Source organism: Eleutherodactylus coqui, chromosome 7 (genome assembly GCF_035609145.1).
Source record: "Eleutherodactylus coqui strain aEleCoq1 chromosome 7, aEleCoq1.hap1, whole genome shotgun sequence".
NCBI classification, from domain to species: domain Eukaryota; kingdom Metazoa; phylum Chordata; class Amphibia; order Anura; family Eleutherodactylidae; genus Eleutherodactylus; species Eleutherodactylus coqui.
This window is the reverse complement of record NC_089843.1, coordinates 58,112,251-58,136,992: the sequence shown is the minus strand read 5'-3', so window position 1 is coordinate 58,136,992 and position 24,742 is coordinate 58,112,251. Positions and strand designations below refer to the sequence as shown.

Genomic DNA, 24,742 nt, shown 5'->3' with positions numbered 1-24,742 from the left:
GAATGGAACAATATTGATCTGATGTAAGCTAGTCTTGTTTTTGTATCACTTAAAGAGTAGTTGAACTTTCAGAAAACTTTTGCCATGTCATAGAGACCTCATAGAGGTACATAGGACACTTCTATACACCTCTATGAGACCGTCTTCAGCTGCCGGAAGCAGCCAAAAATGACCGAACATAGCTGAGGGGGCCCCGCTGGACATGACAGGTCATCTTTAAGAGGAAATCTATTGAAACAGGATAAAGAATAACTCTTGAAATATCATTTGACTGAAACTCTGAATTGGTTTTTGAGTTTTTGATGTACAGGATGATTCAAAAGTCAAAGTCAGGGTCATTCAGTATATCTTCTGACCGAAAAGAGGGAGAAGTAGGAAAATTCGTAGAACACTTAGATGGGTGGGGGGAAACGTTTTGGCACGAAGGTGATGCCTGTTGGCAATCTTACTCGCATCTTAGATTTAGACCAAGAGACTTCTAAGGAAAGTGGGTCATGACTTAAAGGCGTTGTCCCGCGCGGAAACGGTTTTTTTTTTTTTCAACCCCCCCCCCGTTCGGCACGAGACAACCCCGATGCAGGGGTTAAAAAAGAACACCGCACAGCGCTTACCTGAATCCCCGCGCTCCGGTGACTTCTTACTTACCTGCTGAAGATGGCCGCCGGGATCTTCTCCCTCGGTGGACCGCAGGGCTTCTGTGCGGTCCATTGCCGATTCCAGCCTCCTGATTGGCTGGAATCGGCACGTGACGGGGCGGAGCTACACGGAGCCGGCATCCTGCACGAGCGGCCCCATTGAGAAAAGAAGAAGACCCGGACTGCGCAAGCGCGTCTAATTTGGCCATTAGACGCCGAAAATTAGGCGGGCTCCATGGAAACGAGGACGCTAGCAACGGAGCAGGTAAGTGAAAAACTTCTTATAACTTCTGTATGGCTCATAATTAATGCACAATGTACATTACAAAGTGCATTAATATGGCCATACAGAAGTGTATAGACCCACTTGCTGCCGCGGGACAACCACTTTAAGAGGAGAATTCCATCAGAAAATTGATAGGTGCAATCATTTTTCAATAACTGCAACCATTTTTGAGTTACGGACGATATTGTGTTAACTATTAATAAAGTTAGTATGTTGAATTATGTGGAATGGAACACACAAATCCCATGTCTTTTCAGGTACCAGAAGATGCCGTTAACAATCCAGGAAAATTGAGATTATCTTGATGGTCGGTAACAGAAGTTTATGTGAGGTGGCCGAGGCTTTCAATAAAGAACACTCAGGAAGAAGGCCAGAGAGTGCACAAACTGTCAGGAACCTCATTCAGAAATTCAGGGAAGCGGGTAGTGTCCAGGACAAACCGAGAACTGGTCGTCCAAGTAGTGTTTCCAATTTTCATGAAGAGTCCATAGAAAGGTACTAGGAGACTTGCATTAAAGAATGGTGTGAGTGTAGTTTTTGGTTTGTGCTGGACACCACCAGTTTCCTTGAACTCCTGAATCATTTTCCTGACAGTTCGTGAACTTGCTGGCTGTTTTCCTGGGTGTTATTGATCGACAGCCTTGACCTCCTAAAGTGAACCTCTGTTACCAACCATCAGGATGATCTCAATTCCATTATGGATTACTAGCAGCAAATTCTGGAACTGGCAAAGACATGTGATTAGTGTTTTCCATGTCATATAATTTAACACAACAAGGTAATTAATGCTCAACATGGCATCATCCACAACTCGAAAATGGCTGCAGGTATTGAATAAATGACTGCACCTATTAATTCCTGATAAAATTCTACCTTTCAATCATGTATCTCATGACCCCCTTTCTATTGACGTTTCTTGGGCTAAATCCAAGATGGCTGCCGCCAAGTGGCCAACAGGCACCGCCATACTGTCAAAATGTGTTCTCCCATTCATCTAAGTGTTCTACAAAGTTTCCTACTTGTATCTTTTTCCATTCAAAAGATATTTTGGGTGGGCTGACTTTTGAATCACCCTGTAGTACAGAGAACGTAATGTCATGAGCATTATGGCCCAGAATCAACGGGGCCCCTCCATAAGTATTAATGTGTTTGTCTTGTGCATTTGTATTGTCAGTGTCTTCTATGTGTTTGAATTTGATGTGTATTACACCTCTATAGCACTGAATGGTTTAATGTCTGGGTTATGTCTGGGAAATGTATCTTGTTGTGTGTCATATATGTGGTATATATGTGTTTGCAAGGATGCTAAGAGAGGGTAGGTCTTCTTGAGTCATTCTATGCAAGTGAGTTGTGGAGAGAACTTCTGCTGAGCAGGAAAAACTGTGCCTCGTCTTGTGAGAAACCCCAGGATGAAAGAGGCTGAGCGATTGCCTGATGTGTGCCCTGGGCCCAATTTACCCAGGCTTCCTCGCTGTTACTATGAGGAACTGAGAGAGATAGTGAGAGAACCTGTTAGGCAGCGCTGAGTGCCACTTCTAAATGTGAGTGTTGACCTTTAGAGAGCTGGAAAGAGAAAGAGAGTGGCTGGGAGCAGAACCCTACAGATAACTGGGACTGTGGACTCGTCTGTCATTCTGTGAATCCTCCCTGTCACACCACTATTGTGACTGCACCAGGATCCTGCTGGCTTATGTAAAGTTTTGGACTGTAACAGTTTATTGGAGTAAATGAGCTCTACCGAGTGTTCCCGGTTTTGCTCAGAAAGTTATCCCTGTGTGTGGACTATTTATTTTATAACTTCTGGATTCACCACAGGAAACAGAACAATGACGCCAGTGACAAGGACTAAAGGTAAACCGTGGACTAGGTTTCTCCCATGAAACTCCCCCAGCAGTAACTTGGTCAGGTCCCAGGGGAGGAGATGGTAGAGCCGCATGACAAGGTATTATCTACCCCGCTCTCTCCTCGGTTGTGGGCCTGCTCCTTGGACACTACAATTGACGAACAACATTAACTTATAATAAGGTCCATCAGGGTCTGCACTATTCTACCCATCAAAAGTGATGACAGTCTTGATGGAACCCCCAATGTAGGCTCATAATGTACACGTGAACAAATACATATGCTCAGAACTGTTGTTTATTGTACTTGAGCGCTGGGCATTAGTTTCAGTGCTGACTATTCTGTCATCCAGAATATTTCTTTTGGATGCAGCAGAGGGACGGTGAGCATAGATTGTCATAATAGTGGCTACGGAACTATGATTCAGTCACTCGGGGTACCTAGTGGTTTGCATCTGTATGCATACACACTCCTCTGTACCCTCTCCTTGCCTCTACGGTCTCTCTGTTAGTCAATCTTGTACTTGTAGCATCCGTCGTCATACTTCTCTCTCTAGTCAGATTGTCATTAACATCAACATTAACACTCAGGAGGAAGCAGGTGGAAAAGCTCAATAAAATTAATGGTGTGCAATTTATGCCATCCTGGGAGAAAAGGTGTAGAAGAAAATACGCAGTGCATTCGTTTTCTAATACAACACCATATAGTTTTAATGTGTAGCGCGAGGGACATATGAAGTGTAATAGTTACAACCGTAGATCCACTGTTCATATTGTGGAGATTATATTTCTCACACTGGAGCTGTTCCGCGATTACTTGGGTGCCGCTGCATCTACATTAACAAGTCATGGGGTGCTTCACTTTATACAGTGTTAATGAAACTTGCGCTGAGGGGTTTTAGTTAGGGGCTTATATCTCTAGGAGGGTTACCAAGAACAGTTTTATTGGACACACGTAGTGTGACTTTACAGTCCAATGAGGCTTGAAACCTCAACCTCCACGGGAGATGCCACCAGCTTGGTTTTATTGTAGGCCTGCCCTACTGTACCATGATGGATCCTTGAGGGGCTCCAATGCAAATGTAGTCCTGTCAGCAGCACACAACAGCAGACAATAACCCAAATGGATGAGGCATGCAAATATTCTTATGCAGAGCCACCAAGGAGTCTGAGCTGCGATTCCCATACAAACCAATCGATAATCAGAGGATAAATAGTGGAATTACAATATTTATTTAATATTTTAATATTTCAAGCTTGACAAAGACCGCAAGAGGTCGAAAAGATGGAGGAATAAAAAGAAAAATATTTGAATTGCACCATTTATGCTGGCATGTCTCTAATTTTCGTTTGGATCTCTGGGGGGCTACCCTCTGCCACTGATGGGGGTGCACCAGTCCCTTTGAAGGGGGATTGCTTTGCAAATTCATGAGTCCTTGTGACTCATACACCACTCACTGGGTACTATGACCTCCCATGACGCCGAAAGTGTAAGGTGCTGTCAAGTGAACTCTATAGTGCAAAAAATCAAATGGCTCTATGGGGCAGTCACAGTTCTAGTCCAAGTCCACATAATTAAAGGGATTGTACCAAGATGGACTTTTACCACCTATCCATAAAATAGGTGATAAAAGTCTGATTATTGAGGGTCTCACTGCTGAGACCCCTACCGATTTTGAGAATAAGAGTACCATGTTCCCTTCTTCTGTCACTGTAGGAATGTTTCTCCTAACTGCAGTGATGTCAGACTAAATGCAGTGATAGCCGTACATGTGCAGCCGCCGCTCTGTTTCGTTCAACGGGGCTGACGGAAATAGCCACGTGCTTTTACTCGCTAACTCCATCAGCCCTATTGAAAAGGAATGAAGTGGCATTGGCAACCCCGGACCATAACTTCTCCCTCTGATGCCAGCAATAATAGGCAGACTGAGTTGTCTTTCTTGCCCAGTCAACCTATCAATCTCCATGTTAAAGTATTTAAACCAGTCCCTTGGTTCAAGGGGGAAGGGTTATACACTGTGGGTACTGGCCATATGTTGTGCCAGTGAATTCTGTGTTAAAAGGCTCAGTGGGTCTGTGCTCAGAAGTTCTGGACCTGTGTTAAGCTCTGATCCAACTTTGGTCCCAAGTACTGAGTAGACTGTCATTCAGAGGTCAGAGTTGTCGGTCCATCTCAAGCAGTTCCCAGCTCCCCTCTCACAGTATTGTCGCCCTTTTTGTGGCGGGTGCTCCACTTGAGGGGTTGGTCTGGTTAGGTCAGTCCTGGTATATTTAGACACTGTTGCCACAGTTCTGTTAGTTGAAGTCCAATAAAGATTCTACATTTGACTGCATTAATCCTGTTTATCTGTTGATCCCAGTGTTCTGCACTAGAATTTGTCACCTGTGTATCAGATGTGACAAAAATGCACTGCCCCTTTACTGCCATTGCAAAGTGTTATTTTCCTGCGCTCATCAATTCATATTCTTCTATGCAGAACAGTATCACATACTAAGAACTAATCTATAAACTACATGATTTCAATACAATCACTTTGTGCAGAACCAAAATATTAGAACCCTCGTCACAATGCATATTAAGCTTTTATCCAGCGCTGTCTGCCCTTTCTACTAAGCCTGGCATTAATCTCAGCGCAGCTTTTCACAGGGGATCAGGGGACCCCTCAGGGGTGTATATTGTAGAAAACCACCCACGCTGCAACTCAAGAAATACACAAACAACAATGCTGCTCTAGCAAGCGGGAAGCAGAAATGGATTCTGTGTGGAGTCAGTCAGCCGCAGATATATACATAACAGTGAATCATTTGCCTTCAACCAAAATAATGGTATAAATATTCAGTCTAGATGTGTTTAGTCAGACCCCCATCTGTTCTACAGCTACTGAAACTGTCGTCCTCGCAGCGCAGTGGAAACTCCATGACTGCACAAGAGTTTATTACTGCATGTGTAGATATAGATGATCCCTGCCTTGTAGAAGTATAAAAGATATGAGTGAACCACCAGTGGCATAGCTATAGGGGTCGCAGGGGTTGCAAGTGTGACCCGCCCCTAAGCCAAGGGGACCCAGAGGCCCCCCTCACCACACATGTTCACGTGGCGGATTCCATGTGTAAGGCTGCGTTAGAAATCCGCGGCTATTCTGTCGTGGTTTTTGTAGTGGACCCTCACCCAGATCTAGCCCTGTTAGGCCTCTTTCACACAAGCGTGACACAATCATGCTCGTGAGAGCGTGACGTAATTGCGCTTTGAACGGTGTCAGACCATGTCCTTTTGTGAGCATTCCTACGCAGGTAAGTTTTCTACGCAGTCTAAGGAGTAGACAGGCCAGCCTAATTAGTCGCCGGTGTTAGTAATTAACACTGCAAAATTGCTTAGTTATGAGCATGGTTTCGTGCACACGGGCGCGCATTTGTGCACCACCATAGATTCCTATTTAGCCTCAGGTACACAAAAAATACAGCATGTTGCGTATTTTTGCTGATGAAAAGGTGCGCAGAAAATCGACCAGTGTGAGTGAACCCATTAAAACGTATCGGATTTAATGATTGCCGTTCCTGCAGCCAATTTTCTATGTGCAAAAACGTGCGCAAAAGCGCTTGCGTGAAGGAGGCTTTAGCTGGCAAAGTCCAAGTGCGGAATTTCCGACACATTTCCGTATGGATCCGCATGAAGAAGTGGCATGTGATATTAGGTGGGTTCTTTCAACCAGTTACATCTAAGCAAGGCATAAATATTGGTCTTGCCATAAAAAATACCAGTGCTCATTGGAAATATGAACCTAATGGATGAGTGAAACACTGCACAAAACCACGGAGAAAAAAATCTGGACCTCATTAGGCTATAGAGCCTTTTAAAGAAGAGCGGAGGGGTGTCGCACGTGCATATGCGCTAAAAACTACAGTTCTATGTGCAGAGAGGCGCTCAAACAAGCCTCTTTCACTGCACAAACACATTTCACAGATACAAGTCTATTTGTGCATACGCTCATCTGAAGCCTCTCATAAGGCCCATTTACATGGAGCGATGATCACTAAAACATCGCTAATCGGTGATCATTTTAGCAATAATCGGTGCGTGTTTCGGGCACTGCTGGCTGATCGTTAAATTCAAGCTAACCTAAAAATCGTGGTTAACTTCTATCAGCAGTTCTCCACTGATAGCATTGTTTCCCGTGGAGAACAAAGGATCTGAGCGCAGATATTCACCTCAGGCTATTAACTGTATTCAGCTAAGGCTTCATTTGCATACCTAATTGCTATTTAAGTAGCTGCTTAATACTTTATGTAAAATGATTGCTCAAAGCTGTCACTCAGGGGGCCTTCAGACCACCATATATCGGCCGGGTGCCGATATACGGCGTCCCTCTCTACAGGGGAGGAGGCTGGAAGAGTCAGGAGCAGTGCACTGAGCTCCGGCCCCCTCTCCGCCCCTCGCCACTATTTCCAATGGAAGGGGCAGAGGGCGCGGGGCTAAGTTGCGGAACTTAGCTCCACCCCTCTCATTGCAAATAGAGGCGAGGGGCGGAGAGAGGGCGGGAGCTCAGTGCACTTCTCCCGGCTCTTCTAGCCTCTTCCCCCCAGCAGAGAGGGACGCCGTATATCAGACGGGTGTGAAAACTCAGCCGATATACTGTGTCCTCAATACTGTCATTTGAGCGATTTTTGAGCGATCATCTGCTGGTGTAAATGGGCCTTTAAGGCTATATGTACATAGGTGTATGCCCATTTATGCATTGGGTGTTGTGCCTCTGCATTTTTTACTGTACTTTTCGTGCATGCAAATCATTCGCATTTGTACACGCAAAAAAACGCAATAACGGTCCCGGCCTTTGACAGGCGCTTGAAAATAGAAGCTGCTGCTTATTTTTCGTGCTAATGAATTGTGCGTGCAAAATACATGCTTGTGAATGAAATTAATGGGCACTATTCCCTGCGTATTGTGCACGTAAATACGGGCGTGGGAATCTGGCCTTAATGTCAGCACTTATTTTTTCAACTCTGACATATGAAAAAAAAAAAAAAAGCGGGAAGAGAGGTCCTGCCCTATCTTTTCTCGTGGGTAGTATTAGGGCTCCCACCCACTAGTGTTTTTTTCTCCACTGCGCTGCGAGAGTAAGTGAAAACTCTCGCATAGCAGTGTGAGAAAATCGCTGCGATATCGCTGCGACAGTCTTTTCAATGGGGCCAGCGGCAGCAGCGCTAGCCCCATTGAAAAGATATGGAGAATGCCGCAGACTTCTGCCACAGCTGTGACAGCTGTCACAGCTGTGGAAGAAGTCAGCGGAATGCTATCCCATTGCTTTCAATCCCATTGAAAGCAGTGGTTTCTGACAAGCCCTGCAGAATGATTATCGGAGAAGCGCTTGAAATATAAGCCCTTCCCCGATAATCATAAAAAAGTGGTTAAAAAAATTATTAAAAAGTTACTCACCTCTCCTGCTGTCAGCCGCATCCTCCTCCGGCTGGCTCCCCGACACTGCTACTGAGCTCTTTCAGCAGACGGGATTTAAAAATCCCCGCCTACTGAAAGGGCTGTGCAGATTGGCTGAGGGCTTAGCCAATAGCAGCTAGTGCTTAGCTATTGGCTGAGCGCTCAGTCAATGGCAGATAGCTCTTATCTATTCATTCATGAACCGCGGGGATGAAGGAAACTCCTGCCACAGCTGTGACAGCTTTGACAGCTGTGGCAGAAGTCCGTGGCATTCTCCATATCTCTTCAATGGGGCTAGCGCTGCTGCCGCTGGCCCCATTGAAAAGACTGACGATGTCACAGCAATATCCCAGCGATTTTGGGATATCTGCCTGCGTTTTTCTCGCACTGCGATGCAAGACTTTAACTTTAGAATCGCATCGCAGTGGAGAAAAAAACGCCAGTGAGTGGGAGCCCTTAACGTACAAGAATCCCGCGAGTCAAAATTAAACTATTGAAATCAATCGTCCCGTTTCGCCATCTTTTGCGGCCGCGATTTTCATGGCTGCAAAACATGATAAAAGCGCAGCCTCAAGCCCTAAGGCAGTAGAGTCTGTAGGTCACCGATGGATTTGGCAGAGTGCTTTCCTTCTAAATGGAAGCCATGCTGTATCTGGCCCGACGGTGATCTGTGCACATAGCAGGCAGTATATCACCAACCTATACAATCTTCTGTGACATTTGCATTTTGCAGGATCCCTCGCTCCCTGTCAGTAGAATGCAGAACAGCGCTTCCACTCTTTGTTCTCCGCAGTACGCTGAGGGCTCGGTTCAGCTTCTTAAATGACAGGCTCCTTACGGTGGAACGCTCAAAGTTACGACCTGTAAGAGGAAAATATGCTTTACTTCCATGATGAGTAATGGTGAACATCATACAATACCCTTTTCTGCCTTTAATAGGTTATAGTGTACGAGGCTTATGGCGTCTCTGCGAACGCTCCGCACATCCTAGAGAATTAATAATGATAAGCCCGGAGTACAAAAGGTCACTTATTTCCCAACTGCTGTTACCTATTTTTCATGCTGAGCTCAAATGCTGCAAAGGGGATAATGCAAATGTTTCCATGTCAACCATATGTGAGCTATGATGGTAAATACTCTGGGATATAAAAGTATTACATAGGTGATACATTTATTGGCCAACCAGATAAATGCTGGCTTTTGAGGCTACTAGGCTTCTTCACCAGGCTGGTGTAACAACATATATCTGAAGAAATATATATACATATATATATATATATATATATATATATATATATATATATATATATATATATATATATTACAGAGTAGAGACATTGTATTCAAAAAAAGAAACAAAATGACAAATAAGACACTGAGAAGGGCCCAGGATTTAACCCTTTTAGTATCTGAGCACCGTAAATATACAGCTCTTGGTCCTCGGCTATAAACTTGCGCTATTGTAAATTAACCCTTTCCAATCCAATTTGTATCCTGGTTTTCCTAGGGGGCTTACTCTTTTTCTGCCATTATACAACGGCGCTATCTGCTGGCTAAAGCCAGTACTACATGAGGTGACATAGGCTCCGATAGTAGAGAGGCTGGCAATATACAGTAAGAGAACCCCGACGGATGTCTTCCAACATCGGAGCTGTACAGCCTTAAATCATAATGTCTTCAGACGTCAGACAGTGGATTGGAAAGGGTTTACGGCATGAGTAATCTTGCAAGAACGGGTTAGGTGCTCAGCTTTATACTGACAGTTGGGTTCCTGTTGTAACGTTCAGGAGCGGATAAATCTTTGCTCCCAATTGCTTAACCACATCCATGCCATGATCAATAGCGATCAGCGATCAATATGGTTTCCATGGCAGCAGGAGGCTTGACAAAAGTCTCCATGTCTGTCAGGAATCTCAGCTTATCAGACCCCCGCCTCCAGCAGTGTCTGATAGGTTGACAGCATATGCATAGTACACTGCATTACAGAAGTTATGCAGTGTAATATGTTAACGATCGAATGATCGCAACTTCAATTCCCCTTGAAGGACTGAAAAATGGGGTCCAAAAACTTTGAGTAATAAAAAAAATTCATACGGAAGACTGTGCCAGTGAGTCTATAGTCCTGTGTGTTGGGTGTGTGGACAGTGTCCATTGGTAGGAATTTGGTACCGGTCTTGCATTTTCTGCTGATACAAGGAAAAGTGCCCGTCTCTGATGGTGATGAGAGGCACTTCTGACGAGGGATTCCTTAGGTTTGGTGGCTGCTTATATGAGAGCAGAGTTTCCTATAATAGCCTGATGAAGAGGTCTAGTAGCCTCGAAAACTTGCATGTAGAATTCTTCTGGTTAGCCAATAAAGATAACACCTCTATATAACAGTTGTCTTTTCTATACGGAAGTATTTAACATCACAGACTTTTTTGGCTAACATGGTACCACATTTTTTTGCTCCACGTATATGAGCTAGACTGATTTCACAAAAGCCAGGCAGCTAGGCGGAAAGTGGGCAATGGGGTCGGTCCAGCATTGTTGGGTTCCATCCAGAGATGGAACCATTTCGGTTGTGGGGATTCCGAACAGAGCTGATGTAAAACCAGTAAACCACCCTTACATATATATGGACTTGTATATTTGCTTTGACATACCTTAAAGGGAAGCTCTAATTGTGGAAACAATAATATAATACACTGTAGATAGTAAATTCCTAAGTACATTACACAGAATTTGCTCAATCACAGTTGTCCTTTGGTACTGGCAATCTAGTATTCCTACTACACAGACCTGGGTGGGTCATTTTCATAGAATGCCAATTTACATATTTTATGTTATTAGCTTATAGGAAAAGCATAAGCACCCAGAAGAGAGCACCGAGGTATGTGAGGAACATACAAACTTAGGTATTTCAAGGCACAAGCGTTAACCACAGTGTAAACTGCAAAATCAATGGGCCATTGGCCACTATAGGTGGCCAGTTATGCCAATGTGCCTCCAACCAGATGCGTAGCCTTAATTCATTTTGCAGTGCTGGTGCTGCAGGTCCATTAGCAGATATCAGCCTGTATATCCGCAGCTCAAAATTTAACGTGACTCAATGTGTTAAGATGACGTGACGTCCTGTGCTGTAGCTTTTTGCCCTATCAATTGTTTTTTTAATAGCTTTTATTATGTAAAGACAAGATACCAATTGCTTTTCAATGGGTTATGATGAGATAACTTGTAGCAGAATGTTACTTATCACATTCAGGTTAAACTTTGCTACATCTGTAAATACTGTAAGTCTTGTTAAAGGGTTGCATATTGACTTATTGGGTTTATATCCTCTAGGCAAGACCAGAGAGCCAGCTCTCTTCCTCCTAATTTGCATACCTTTTTTCCCAGGGAGCATTGCCTGGCCTAAAAGCTCCTTGTGCCAAGTGGCGCTCTTCGAGACCTTTGTCAAGTACTGAAATGTATCACATACACTCACATTATATTAGTAAGACTTGAATCATAGATGTAGTTTTTCATGTAGGTTTTGGTGCAGTTTTCTTTAGGGTAGTTTCAAATGGGCCATTTTGCTATAGTTGTTGAAGCCAAAAATAGGAAAAAACTCAAGAATGGACTCAAAGAGAAGGCAATGTATGAAAGATAAACTGAAATTTCTCCTCTCCTTTGGATCCACTACTGGTTTTGGTTCAAGAAACTACAGAAACAAACTGCACCAAAACTGTCTGAATCTAGCCTAAAGACCCTTTTAAACGCAAAGATAATCGCTCAAAAGATGGCTCTTGAGTGATCATTTTGCATTAACTGCTAATTGGTACTAATGCCAATTAGTAGCTTATTAATGTGTGTGAGCCGCTGGGAGCTATATTCAGAGAACAGCGGGTAGTCTGTTCTCTGAATACATTCCCTTTGTTGAGACAATGTTATCAGCCCTCCCCGGGCTGAACACAGCGTGAAGTCTTTGTTATCAGCTCTTCTGCAGAACGATGGATTTTATGCTGAACATAAAATCATCCTTCAGCAGAAAAGTGAAAGATGGACACATTTACATGCAACAATTATCGCTCAAAAGATGGCTTTTAAGCAAATTTTGAGCGGTAATCGTTGCGTGTAAAAGGCCCTTAACACTCCCAAGCTTATAATAATACAAGGGGAAATTTAATTAAACTGCTGATTTATATGCTGGTCTAAAATCAAAGTGCTCTGGCGTGAAGTGCGCCAAATTTATTAAAGGGAATGTATCACCTATAATTATTTTTTTTACTAATCAAATAGTGAAACCCTTTTCTAACCTGTTTTTATTTTCTGATTTTAGATTTTTTGATTCTAGCATCTGCACATGACTATGTGGTCTATTATCTCACCTGAGCTGTAGTTAATTGCATTTCTAAAGTTTACTCATGGTCATAAAATGGATAGATGGGGACCCATTAACCTCTATGGGAGAGTGTAGTAGGCATGCTCTGTGTCTTGGGCAGAGGTCATTGTGCAGGGAGGGGGAGGAGGTAAATTGTGATCATCACCTATTATGAATGATGGATCCCGTGTAGAGATGAGTGAACCTACTCGGCCACGCCCCTTTTTCGCCCAAGCGCCGCGATTTTCGAGTACTTCCGTACTCGGGTGAAAAGATTCGGGGGGCGCCGTGGGTGAGTGGGGGGTTGCAGCGGGGAGTGGGGGGGAGAGGGAGAGAGAGAGGGCTCCCCCCTGTTCCCCGCTGCTACCCCCCGCTCCACCACGCCTCCTCCCGCCCCCCCGGCGCCCCCTGAATCTTTTCCTCCCCGAGTACAGAAGTACTTGAAAGTCACGGTGCTCGATCGAGTAATTACTCGAAACGAGTATATTCGCTCATCTCTAATCCCGTGTTATCTATATATAAAGGCGTCACCTTTCATCGTAATTCTGCCTGTGATTATGTTTTTATATAGACCATAAGATGCTTACAAAAAAAACACAAAAATTGAAAAAAATGTTTATCGAAGAAACTTGATTTATGTAATAAGTCATTTTTCAATTACATATTTCCATTAAGAGTCACACAACCTTATTACCGAGGAGCATTGCTGGACCTATAAGCTCTCGATGCCAATTAGTGCTCTCCATAAGGAGAAACAGTTTCCTCCAGATTTATGTAGAGCACTAGGAGTTTGAAACTCGTAATAAATTTGGTGCACGTCTGGCCAATGCACATGCCAGAATATGAAATCTATGCCAGCTAGGAGCTGGCATACACTCCAACTTTTATGAAAGTACAAAGTGAGGCACAAAAAGGTCAAGTCACAAGTTTTTGCACAAGTATGACTTGTGCAAAACATAGCAACTTTTTTTTACGCCAAAATCTGGGGCAAGTAGTTTAATAAGTTTCCACCTAGTCTTTTATAACTATATAGTTGGAGAAATGATACATTTGTATTTAAATTGGCTTTACTATGTGTTACATATATACTCCACATTCCCTCCAGTGTCTGTTTTCTATGCCATATTCATCATTAAAGAGCGTATAGTGCAGATACTGACAGGTTTCCCTGACCCGCTACATGTTGAAGAATACTGCCATTTTTCTATTATTCTCTTACTACGTATTACATCCTACTATAATGCAAGCACCCCCTTATTTCCAAGACTTCGTAAGTGTCAGGAAAAGGGGTCAGTGCTTAGTACAGAAAATCGGAGTGATTGCATTGATAAGTATGCCCAGGGTTCATCAAAGGTGGCTCACAAAGCTTATTGAATCAGCCCGGCTCTCCCAATGATACGAGCGCGTCTCAGCCTAGAGAGCATTATTCACAGCCTAGTAAATTGCTTTTAATGTGAAATGGCTGCAGCGGAGGCATAAATAATAAATTACTGCAATGAAGCGGAGGTTGACTTACTCCTGTTCCGATTAATTCTGCAATGCTCTTCAGATCCACTTCCCAAATGGCTGTCTCCTGTGGGTGAGCTGTATACAGGGTTATCCTGACCCGTTTCATCAGATACTAAGGCTGCAGCTGAGGCAGCTGATAATTCAGATGACACGGCTGCTATGGTTAAGTCTAGAGATGAGCTGCAGTCTGGGGAGCCATCCTGTGAACGTCTTTTGCGCTCTTTAGTAAGGCCATAGTGTGATGCACCTTTACACCTGTGAAATGGAAAGACATGTTAGGTTGGAACGCAATGTCTAAGACGTAGATTGGGCAATAGAAAGGAAGTAAAATTGCAAGGACATGGAATCGTAGGACGCTTACATGCTACTCAATCACACCGAACACTTCCTTATGAGCACACGCATCAGTAGTCTACTATAGACAAGAACCAGTGGCGGTAAGGGAATATGTGAAGGCAGGTAATAGAGTGGCATCTCTCAACTTAGCACCCCTGCTCCTCTGAGCCCATAACTTTAACCCATTTTTTCCCAAGTGCTTTAAAACTGCACCATGGTAAATATACAGCGCTGATTGAAAGCCCCCGCTCCTGCAATGCAGCAGGAACAGGTTGGGTGTTCGGCTGTCAGAGACAGACAAGGACTCAGAGGAGGAGACGGAATGGTTTATAATTGCTTCTGTCTTCTCTTCAAGCCTACATAACACTCAATAAGTACTACCAGAGGAAGCGTTAGTACCATTTCCTCTATTGGACCCAGCGATCACATGGTCGCCAGCAACCCCCCCACTATGTCAGAGCTGCTGGGTCTTAGTAGACCCTAGCACAGCTCTACCAGTAACTAATGTCAAGGGGATGTTTGCCCCTATAACTGGGGCTTCTATGGATGCTGCTCCAGTGGATGCTCCAATTACAGTGCAAAACTGTTAAATATTAAAAATAATGCGAATGTCGCCCAAAGGTCTTAAATGACGTCATGGGGAACATAAATTAAGAAAAAGTATAAAAATATATGCCAAAATAAGTTTATGAAATAGTATAAAATACAAATATATTTAAAAAAAACCCACTACCCATGTCAACTTTAACCCTTTCCAATCCAATTTGTATCCTAGTTTTCCTAGGGGGCTTACTCTTTTTCTGACATTATACAACAGCGCTATATGCTGGCTAAAGGCAGTACTGCATGAGGTGACACATTGGATAGGCTCTGACAGCAGAGAGGCTAGCAATATACAGTAAGAGAACCCCGACGGACGTCTTCCAACATCGGAGCTGTACAGCCTTAAATCATAATGTCTTCAGACGTCAGACAGTGGATTGGAAAGAGTTAACTGTCAGCCTATAGCCACCATGTAATTCGAGACTATACACGTTATATATAAAAGCAACTAAAATAAACATAGGAAACCCATTTCTATGCTTTGAGTATCAATGTACTAATTTCAAAAATAAAGAACTAAACAGCCCAATAACCCATTTAAGAATACAGAGCAAAAATAATTTTGGTCGTCCAAAAAAGTAAATAGTGTCATAAATCCACCACTGATATAAAAATGCTAAAAAGTGTCCAAATCTTTAGGACTGAAAAACACTCTGGTCATTAAGGGGTTAAAGTAACTCCAATCCTAGTACAAAATTATGTCCCGGGACAAGAGGGAGGAGTTAAATTATGTACCATCCATGCTTTGTACTGTTATCCCTCTGATCTACTGGTTCTCGTCTGATTGCTGGAAGTCCAACTACTGAGATCACAAGAAAGGTGTACCTCAATACTCGCTAGAGAATAGAGTGGTTGCACCTGTGCATAGCCACCACTGTATTCACTTCTATGGGACTGACCAAGAAGGAGATACCAGAGTGTGGTCTGCATACATATGCACTACCACTCCATCTGCAAACTGAACTTAGGTAGTGCTGCTCTGGTTCTCTTGAATTAGTATGCTGCAGTAGCTAGATGCAAATTGGACAAATATATATATATATATATATATATATATATATATATATATAATGGAACAACAAGTTCCCACTTAGCTGGTTATTTTCCTAGTCTGATGCTAATGTTAGAGGTGAAGCTCAGCTTATAAAAAAAGGAACCACGTCAAAAGTATAGTTGGAGGATTCATACAATATTTTTATACAACTGTTCTCGTTGTGCAACTTGTCTGGGGTGCAGAAGAAGTGGGGTATGGACAAGAGATAATGGAGACTACATGCATTCAAGCATGGTATCCGGGCCACAGGCCGCTGCACCTGATGCTTCTCCCAACAGTTTCCCATTCATTTCAATGGGAACTTATCTTGCAATACCAAGCCTGGCCACTGTGTAAAAACAGAGCTGTCTACTTCCTGCAGAAAACAGCTCAGTGTGTCATCACACAGGCCTAGGGAACAGCTGATTGGTGGAAATCCCAACTGATAGACCTCCACCTATCTGTTATTGATGACCTATCCTGAGAATAGGCCACCAGTAGTTTACAGCTGGTCAACCCCTTTAAGGAGAGATGTCTTTGTGATGACAGATGAATCTCTGCCCCATTCCCAGTCATCACACATGTAATTGCATGGCATTTCATTTTGCATGTTATACTTATAAAATGACTGTAGGTTTACAAACACAATTTTTTGTATCCTCCTCCAGTTCTCTGCTGGTATATATTATATAAATGTAGTCTGAAGTAAGATGCCACATCCGCTCTGCTTGTTACTATTGTGCAATAAATTAGTATGAAGCAAATTCTCAAGAGTGCCATCAAAATGTTGCAACTAAAGTTTTGAAGAAAATCATTATTACAGCGTGGGGGGGAAGGAGCTGAACATTGTGATTCATCTTATTCCTATGATCTAGAGGATGCTTTAGGGCCCGTTATTTCCTTAGCTTTTTGCAGAGGATAATCAGAATATTGTCATGGTCTGTTCTTCTGTTCTATGTTTTCAGCCTATTTCGAACAATACTTCTTCTTATGAGAAACTTCATCACTGTGCCTCCCCCCGTCAGATAAAAGCTGGGATATCAGGCCGTGCATAAGTCTGTACCGAATACAAAGCGCATTAAAGCATGCTTTCTCATGGAGCATCACGCCAAGCTATGATTCATTGTGTTTGTTTTATCACGCAGTCAATGTGATTAATGCGACTATATCGAATCAGATGACAAGAGCCGTGTTTTTATCTAAAATGCTTATTGCCAATCTGACATTTTGTTTTGGAGAGCACAGAACTATTAAGAGCAAGATAGAGGAGATAATGAAATAACCCTGCGAGCAGCAAATGATTTCACAGCAAGATGAAAAGCGAGATGTCTTGCTCATAAATGGATTTCTTGTGGGCTGATATCTAGTGTTCAACTACCTTACTATGGCCACTTTATTACAGACCCCCATCTGGTAGCACGTTGGACCTCCTTCGGCCTTCAGGACCACTATGATTTGTCGTGATGTCCATTCACGAGTTCTAGTAGATAAGTGAATCCGCGCTCCAAGCGAGGAATCAAATAAAATCAATGAATTATAATAATAATTTAAAGGTGCCATGTTTCCTTTAAAATAAGAACCTGTCTTATATTAATTTTTGCCCCAAAAGAGGCGCTAGGTCTTATTTTCAGGAGATGTCTTATTATACTTACTTAGCAAGTTTGATCCAGGTCCCTCCTGCTGCTCTTTGCAGCTCCAACGCATTTCTTGCAGTCCTTGGCCACCCACAGAAGATCACTTCCTGGTTACGGGATTCATAAATCCCGCCTCCAGGAAGCAATGTCTCTGATTGGTTCTTGAGCGCTGCTCAGTTAATCAATGCAGTGCTCAATGAACTAATGGGATGGCTGTGATCGGTTCATCAAACGCTGCATTGATTGCCTAAGTATTGATCGACAAACCTTTCACAGCCATGGTGTTGTGGATGCAGGATTTATGAATTGGAAAGTCAATGCCGTGGCTCAGCCAATTCATAAATCTGGCCTCCGCAACGCGATGGCTGTGATTGGTTCTTCAACTGCTGCTCAGCCAATCAATGACAAGCGTCGCATTGGTTAATCAAACGCTGCATTGATTGGCTGAGCAGCGCTTGAGAACCAATCAGAGCCATTGCTTCGTGGAGGTGGGATTTATGACTTCCGTTACCGGGAAGTGATCTTCTGTGGGCGTCTGAGAACTACAAGAAGCATGTTTTGAGCTCCGGAGAGCAGTGGCCTGGACTGAGCCTGCTAGGTAATGTATAGCTTTAATGTAATGCAGCTGGGGCTTATTTTCAGGGTAGGGTTTATATTTCAGGCCTCCCCAAAAATCTGGGTAGGTCTTATTTTCGGGGAAACGGGGTATAAAGGTGGACTCAGCTGGTGTGCTGGACCTGTCCTTATGACAGGTCTCTACACCGTTAGTCCAGGAGTAACTTCAAAGTAGTCGCAAGCACCAGATCTCAAAGGTACAGGAAGAGTGTCAACAGAGATACCCAGGACATCAAAGCCACGGTTAAAGAATAGAACAGGATATACAAAAAATAAATAGCTCCTGGGCTACTATAAGTGCCTGTAGATCTTGTGTCAACAAACAAATAGATTTACTTACTCTGAAGAGGAGACCTATGAATCCAACAGGTCTCCTTTATATCCAGGTATACAGATGAGAGGTCACCGTAGGTATGCAGATGACTTCCAAGCTTTAATTCATAAAGTATTTCAAATTAGAAATACAGGGTATGGAAATATAAAAACATGAGTATTAGGCAACTTGTATTAGGCAATGCCTTTGAAATGCATTGCCTAGTACTCATGTTTTTATATTTCCTTACCCTGTATTTCTAATTTGAAATACTTTATGAATTCAAACCACCCTTGTTATTATTCCATTATTCCATTATATTCTTCTATAAAAATTAATATTGCATATTTTTGTAACTCCTTCTGCTGCATCACATCCTGAATCTGCGTAATGATGCAACCACCCGTGACAGTAGAGAAGACAGTGTATAAAATCTTACTAAAACAGTGCGGAGCATATTGCGGCGGAGTGTTGGTCTGGCTATGGGTAGAGTCCTGCATACAGATGGGAACTACTGAACAATGCCCAGGAGATCCGTCTGTGCGCTGATGTATGTAAGATATATTATGCGGTCTGTTCTTTTTTGATCAGGTAAATTCCATAATGGACCATTGTTCGCAGAAAGGAGGTGTCCTATAGGATTGTAACCCACTAATAGCAAACAGAGCTGGTTACTGGCAGATGATTGATTATACATAGTCCAAGAGATCTCTTTACAGTCAACACATGTTCACCAGTTGTGAACTAGCAATGTAACAACCATTACTACTGCCTTGAATTCAGCACTCACTCGCACCACATTTGAAGATGTATATCAAAGCCTCGCCTTGATAAGCAACCACTGGAGTTTCCAGCTCTTGTTACGTATCTGTCCTTCCAGTCTGTACAGCCTCACATTGCATAGTATAGGCGACAAGCACAATATTCATTTCTATATAAAGTATGGCTGTCTTCTAAACATGAAAGACTTGTCGGGAGAGTAAACTACTAACATGCAGGCAAACTGCCATAGGCACATGAGGCTCCTGGAGGAGGCCGCGCAACACATCGTGTAATTATGGCTACACGACTTTGATCATTGCCTACGATTTACAAATCTCTAGTTGTTGTCACTTCATTTGTAACTGTGCGTTAAACGGAGCTGAAGTGTATTATTATAATAGGACGAGTCAGCCACAACCAGCTGTCCTCAAATAAGGATTCTCGTTACCCATCGTCAGCACATGGCAGAGAAGAACTAGGACAGATTTGTATTAGCATCTTAGCTCTGTTCCTTAGAGACATTTATAGAAATGTTTCAAGTATTAAAAGTCTTGTTCTGAGTGTCCTTATGTAAAGGTCTATTCTACATGTTTCCATCTGTTCCTGAGTGTCTTTATATAAGGGTCTACTCAAAAGATTTTCATCTGGTTCTTAGTGTATTTATGTAGAGGTGAAATCAACATTCTTTATGTAGTCCTGAGTATCTCGACATAAAGGTCTGCTCTACAACCTTTCATCTGGTTCAGAGCGTTTTTATAGAAATGTCTACTCTACATGTTTCTATCCTTTTTTGTGTATCTTTTTATAAAGGTCTACTGTACATGTTTGAACTGGTCCTGAGTGTCTTTTGGCTCAGCGATGATGACCTCTTGGTGTTGTTGGCTCAGTAATGATGAACTCTTAGTGGTGTTGACTCAGTTATGATGACCTCTTGGTGTTGGCTCAATGATGATGACCTCTTGGTGATGTTGGCTCACTGATGATAACGCCTTTGTGGTGTTGGCTCAGTAATAAAAACCTCTTGGTGAGTTGGCTCAGTACAACTCCAATAAATGAGCAATTTGTTGCTCAGTGTCCTGTCGGTGGCCATTTGTACACAGGATGACTATCGAATTAGCTGTTTCCATAAATAATTCAGGTGGTAATCGCCTGATGTAATGCTATCTTTAGTTAATTAATTAATAGCTGAAGAGGGAACTGATATGTCAATCACTGCAGTCCAGTTAACTGGAAGGGGAAGACATCCCAAGAGGCCAAGCATTGCAAAATAGCGCTGTCCACATGGCTCTTGGCCCTAGGATGTCCAGTAGTTTTTGTGTGGGCAGACAATAGTAAGTCATTTTCTCAGAAAAGCAGTAATTAGGCACTGTTGTTGACCAGAGGAACCAATAGCTATCTCAGAGTTTAGCTACGGTAGGTGCAGTGTATGCATAAAAGGAGGAGTGATTGACTACAAGTTGATTAAATAGTTGATTACGATACTTCACTCTATGGTTCTAGTGTGCAATAGGGCACTGCAGGCAATGCGGTGCACTACAATCAGCTAGCTTGAGGAGAACCCATGCTTTATGGTAGGTCTGCAGTAGCAGTGAATTATTCTCTCCTTCTTAGGGTGCGGGCAGACGAGCGCATAAATGGCGCGTTTTTGCGACCAAACGTATATACGTGACCATCTGAGGCAATGGTTTCGAAAGTATTCGTTCACATGGGCGATTTTACGGCGCGTAAAAACGGCAATTTGAAAAAAAACGGAACATATGCGACCGAAATACGCGCCAACGCATATTCGATCGCCGAAAAGACCGTTTGCAAAGTAGGAACAAACGAAAATACGCTTTCTAGCTCTGGTCGTGATCGGTGAAAAACGATCGCTCGGGCGATTATACGTTGCGCTCGTGCGAACGTAAATACGCCTACGCTCGTCTGCCCGCACCCTTATGGAAATAAACATGCATGGGGAGGTTGATATAGTTAGCAGGAGATCTTCTTGTTTGAGCCATAGATATGTGATATTTATGTCATATACTTGCATTCTGTATTCAGAAACTAATAAATGCTAACCACAACAAACTGCTTTTCGCCCAATTTGGGGGACCACTGTACAGGGGTTCATCATACTATCTCACATGTGACCCAACAGCTTGGATAAAATATCATCCGCCTGCCCAATAACTAAATAAGTGCATATCTGAGCATCTCTGTATAGCTCAATCAGTATTTCTATATCAATGTAGTCTCATAAACGGCTGAACCATCCATCAGTACTGAAGAAATGTCATCACATAGTTCTGTACAAGGATTGGACCAGTCCCATGAAGACAGGAAGTTCATCCGGTAGACCGCCCAGCCCTTGACTCGGCAATGATCCCAAGCAGTTTACTATACAATTAGGGCACGTGTTCATTAGAGCTGGCCGGTGTGCCCTCAGCCTCATTTACTCTGCTCCTCCCTGATTCTGTTAAAACCTGTTTCTGTTAGTTCGGTTTAATGTGCACTTTGTTTAGTGAGCCTTGATTTATTTTTACAATTTGTAGACTTATTTAGCCAGCTGACAATAACAAGATGTACACTGAACACACAAAGTCTTATAAATTCAATCAGACAATCTGGGAGCTACAAGCTGTCCATGTCATGCAATCTGGGTAAGCTACGATAATAAAATACCAGATTAAACGAGGCTTTTTGGTCATCTACTCATTTTAAAAGGTTTTTGTAAACAAAAGGGGGGAACGTGCATTAACAAAGGAAATACACAGGTTGGTCTGCTTAGTGTATTTAGGCTAAATGAAATGGGGGAGACAGCAAGCAGAGTTACTCACTACTACTCTTTAATGGGAACGTGCCATCAGAAAAACAACCAGGTTTTATGTTAAACATATTATTAAGAATTTTTGGTGATTTTTAAAATGTTCAATGTCACAATCTATACTTGAAAAAAAACTGAAATCTTGCAGTTTTCACACTGACTGCTAAAGGCCTTTTCGCATGGCACAAATATTGTGCAAACACCTTGTTAGACCGAGCTGTTTGCACAATAATTGTTAGGTGTAAAATCTTTTAGGCAAACCCAAAAATCATTGCGCGATTGTCGCTGCACTGGCCTGTGCAAACAGGCAGTGGTGCATCTGTAAATGTCTGCCTGTTTACTGTGAGGGTGGCTGGAACAATCTCCGGCATGCTCCACCTCCATTCATCAAGTAATGATGGCTCCTGTGTTAATGCACAAGAGTCATCATCGCTGGGTTGGCAGTTGGGGACTTTAGCGCCTGACAGCGATCCCGTATAAAGGGACTAAAGACTATGAAAAGGCTGATACTTCCTGTTCTATAGAGAAAACTTTTCAGCAGTTATCTCATTATCATCACAGCAGGATTACAATGAAATGTAACACCATGTATGGATAACACAAGAGCCACCACTTACAATTAGGTGATGGTCACAGCTCACCTCCTTCCCCTTCCTACACAAGTCACAGAGCATGCTCACAACTATAGATGAGCGAGCGTACTCACTAAGGCAAATTACTGGAGCGAGTATTGCCTTTTACGAGTACATGCCCGCTCGTCCCAAAAGATTCGGGTGCCGGCGGGGGTGAGCGGTGAGTTGCGGGAGTGAGCAGGGGGGAGAGAGAGAGATCCCCCCCGTTTCTTCCCGCTCTCTCCCTCCGGCACCCGAATCTTTTGAGAAGAGCGGGGCAGGTACTCGCAAAAGGCAATACTCACTCGAGTAAGTTGCCTTAGCGAGTACGCTCGCTAATCTCTACTCACAACATTAGCTCAGATGATAGTGAGATTTCTCCTCTCCATTGTGTCTGTGATGCACAAGGCTGCTGTAAAGCATATCTCTAAATTCTGTTAACTACAATTCAGGGAAGATGGTCACCAAAGAGGTCTCCATCTCACATATTTTCCCCTCTTTCCACCCTGGTTCCTTCCTATGCAGTATTCTGCACGGAGGATGGAAAGCTGAGACTGTATCGAAGCTGGATGGCGAAACGTAATGTGAAAAGGGCTTATGACTTCCTTTTTATGCCTTTAGGATCCATTACTGGTTGAAAAAACATATTAAAAAAACTGCACAGAACTTCCCCCAACTAATGCAATTGATCAGCAAATATAGAAATCCTCACATAAAGTAAAGGAAATCCATGATAAATCTGTACTTGTTCAAGGACGTTTTTAGCAACACACACAAGGTTGGAAGAAACCTAAACTACACTTGACAGATTAGCCGGCGGACACAATTGATATTCAGGCTCTACCTGGCTGAGCAATACTCATTTATCTCATATTATATTAAAGTGTCCCTGCAGGAGCGGCCTCTTCGTGATATTTTTATGCAAATGGAACCACAATAAATGTCGTCATACAATCCGTGAATACACCTGGAGGAGTATGGAAAAGAGCAGCATGTCCCTGTCGTCTGTTGATTGTGCATTGCATTGTACAGGGATTGCGTTTATGCATATTGCCCCTACAGAGGTTACAGTTATATATATATCCCTACCACAGGTATGCACACAAGTATGTATGATGTTGAAATGTTGGAGAATAAACAAAATCGAGTCCATATGAACATATGGCATATTTTCCTTTTCATATATGCTAGGTAACATCATAAAAGAGAGGCCCAATAAAAAAAGATCAAATGAACTTCCATTATAAGAAAACGTTTTGCAACCCAATACAGAAGGGTTTGCTGTTTTGGTCTCCTTCCACATCCTTTCAATGATCCTATGACCAGTTCTTGCACAGATGTTACTGCCCACTGGATAGGACCAACCGATATTGAGTTCCCCTCTTGCCAAGGGTCCTATGGAAGCCACATAGGCTGCCTCTATGGTATGGAACAGTCAACATTTGAGTAGCCTGTGCTATAAATGTCTATAGCACATAAATCATTGTAATTCATTTACCCAGTTGACCCAAATAACTTAATAGCTGTATGTATGTATGTATGTCTCCATTACTTAACATTTTCGAATTCCAATAGTCTTAAAGAGATCTTTAATCTCTTGCCATGGTTTATAATACTTGCACACTATGGCAGTGTTATCTCCCTGTAATATAAATGCTGCTAAGTTTTATGTGTTTTATATCAAGCACACCTGATGCAACTAATGAAGCTCTTGATTAGTTGCATCAGGTGTGCTTAAAAGGAAAACTTGATTTGCAAATGTGTTCTTATAAGGGATTCTATTCAGGGGATTGAATAATTCTGAAAATGCAGTAGTTATTAAATGCAACAATTAGTTATTAAAAATGGTATTCTGTGTTGAATTTGCATAAATTATTTGTCAAGCAGGCAGGCAGTTGTGGATCTGCCTTGCCACACAGCAATTTGACTTTGGGCTATTAATGAAGGCAGCACTTGGGGAATCCCATTTTTCATCCTTGACCCCT

General features: G+C 42.7%; 1 protein-coding gene across 2 annotated transcripts in view; it reads right to left on the bottom strand.

Moving 5' to 3' along the window:
* LNX1 (ligand of numb-protein X 1) overlaps positions 1-24,742 on the bottom strand; it is a 179,609-nt gene that overhangs the window by 85,048 nt on the left and 69,819 nt on the right. For both annotated transcript variants that reach the window (XM_066573077.1, XM_066573078.1), the window contains exons 3-4: positions 14,052-14,299; positions 8,893-9,054 (exon numbers count right to left, since the gene is read on the bottom strand). In XM_066573077.1, coding sequence (XP_066429174.1) covers positions 8,893-9,054; positions 14,052-14,299 — 410 coding nt within the window. The remainder of the gene's footprint in view (positions 1-8,892; positions 9,055-14,051; positions 14,300-24,742) is intronic.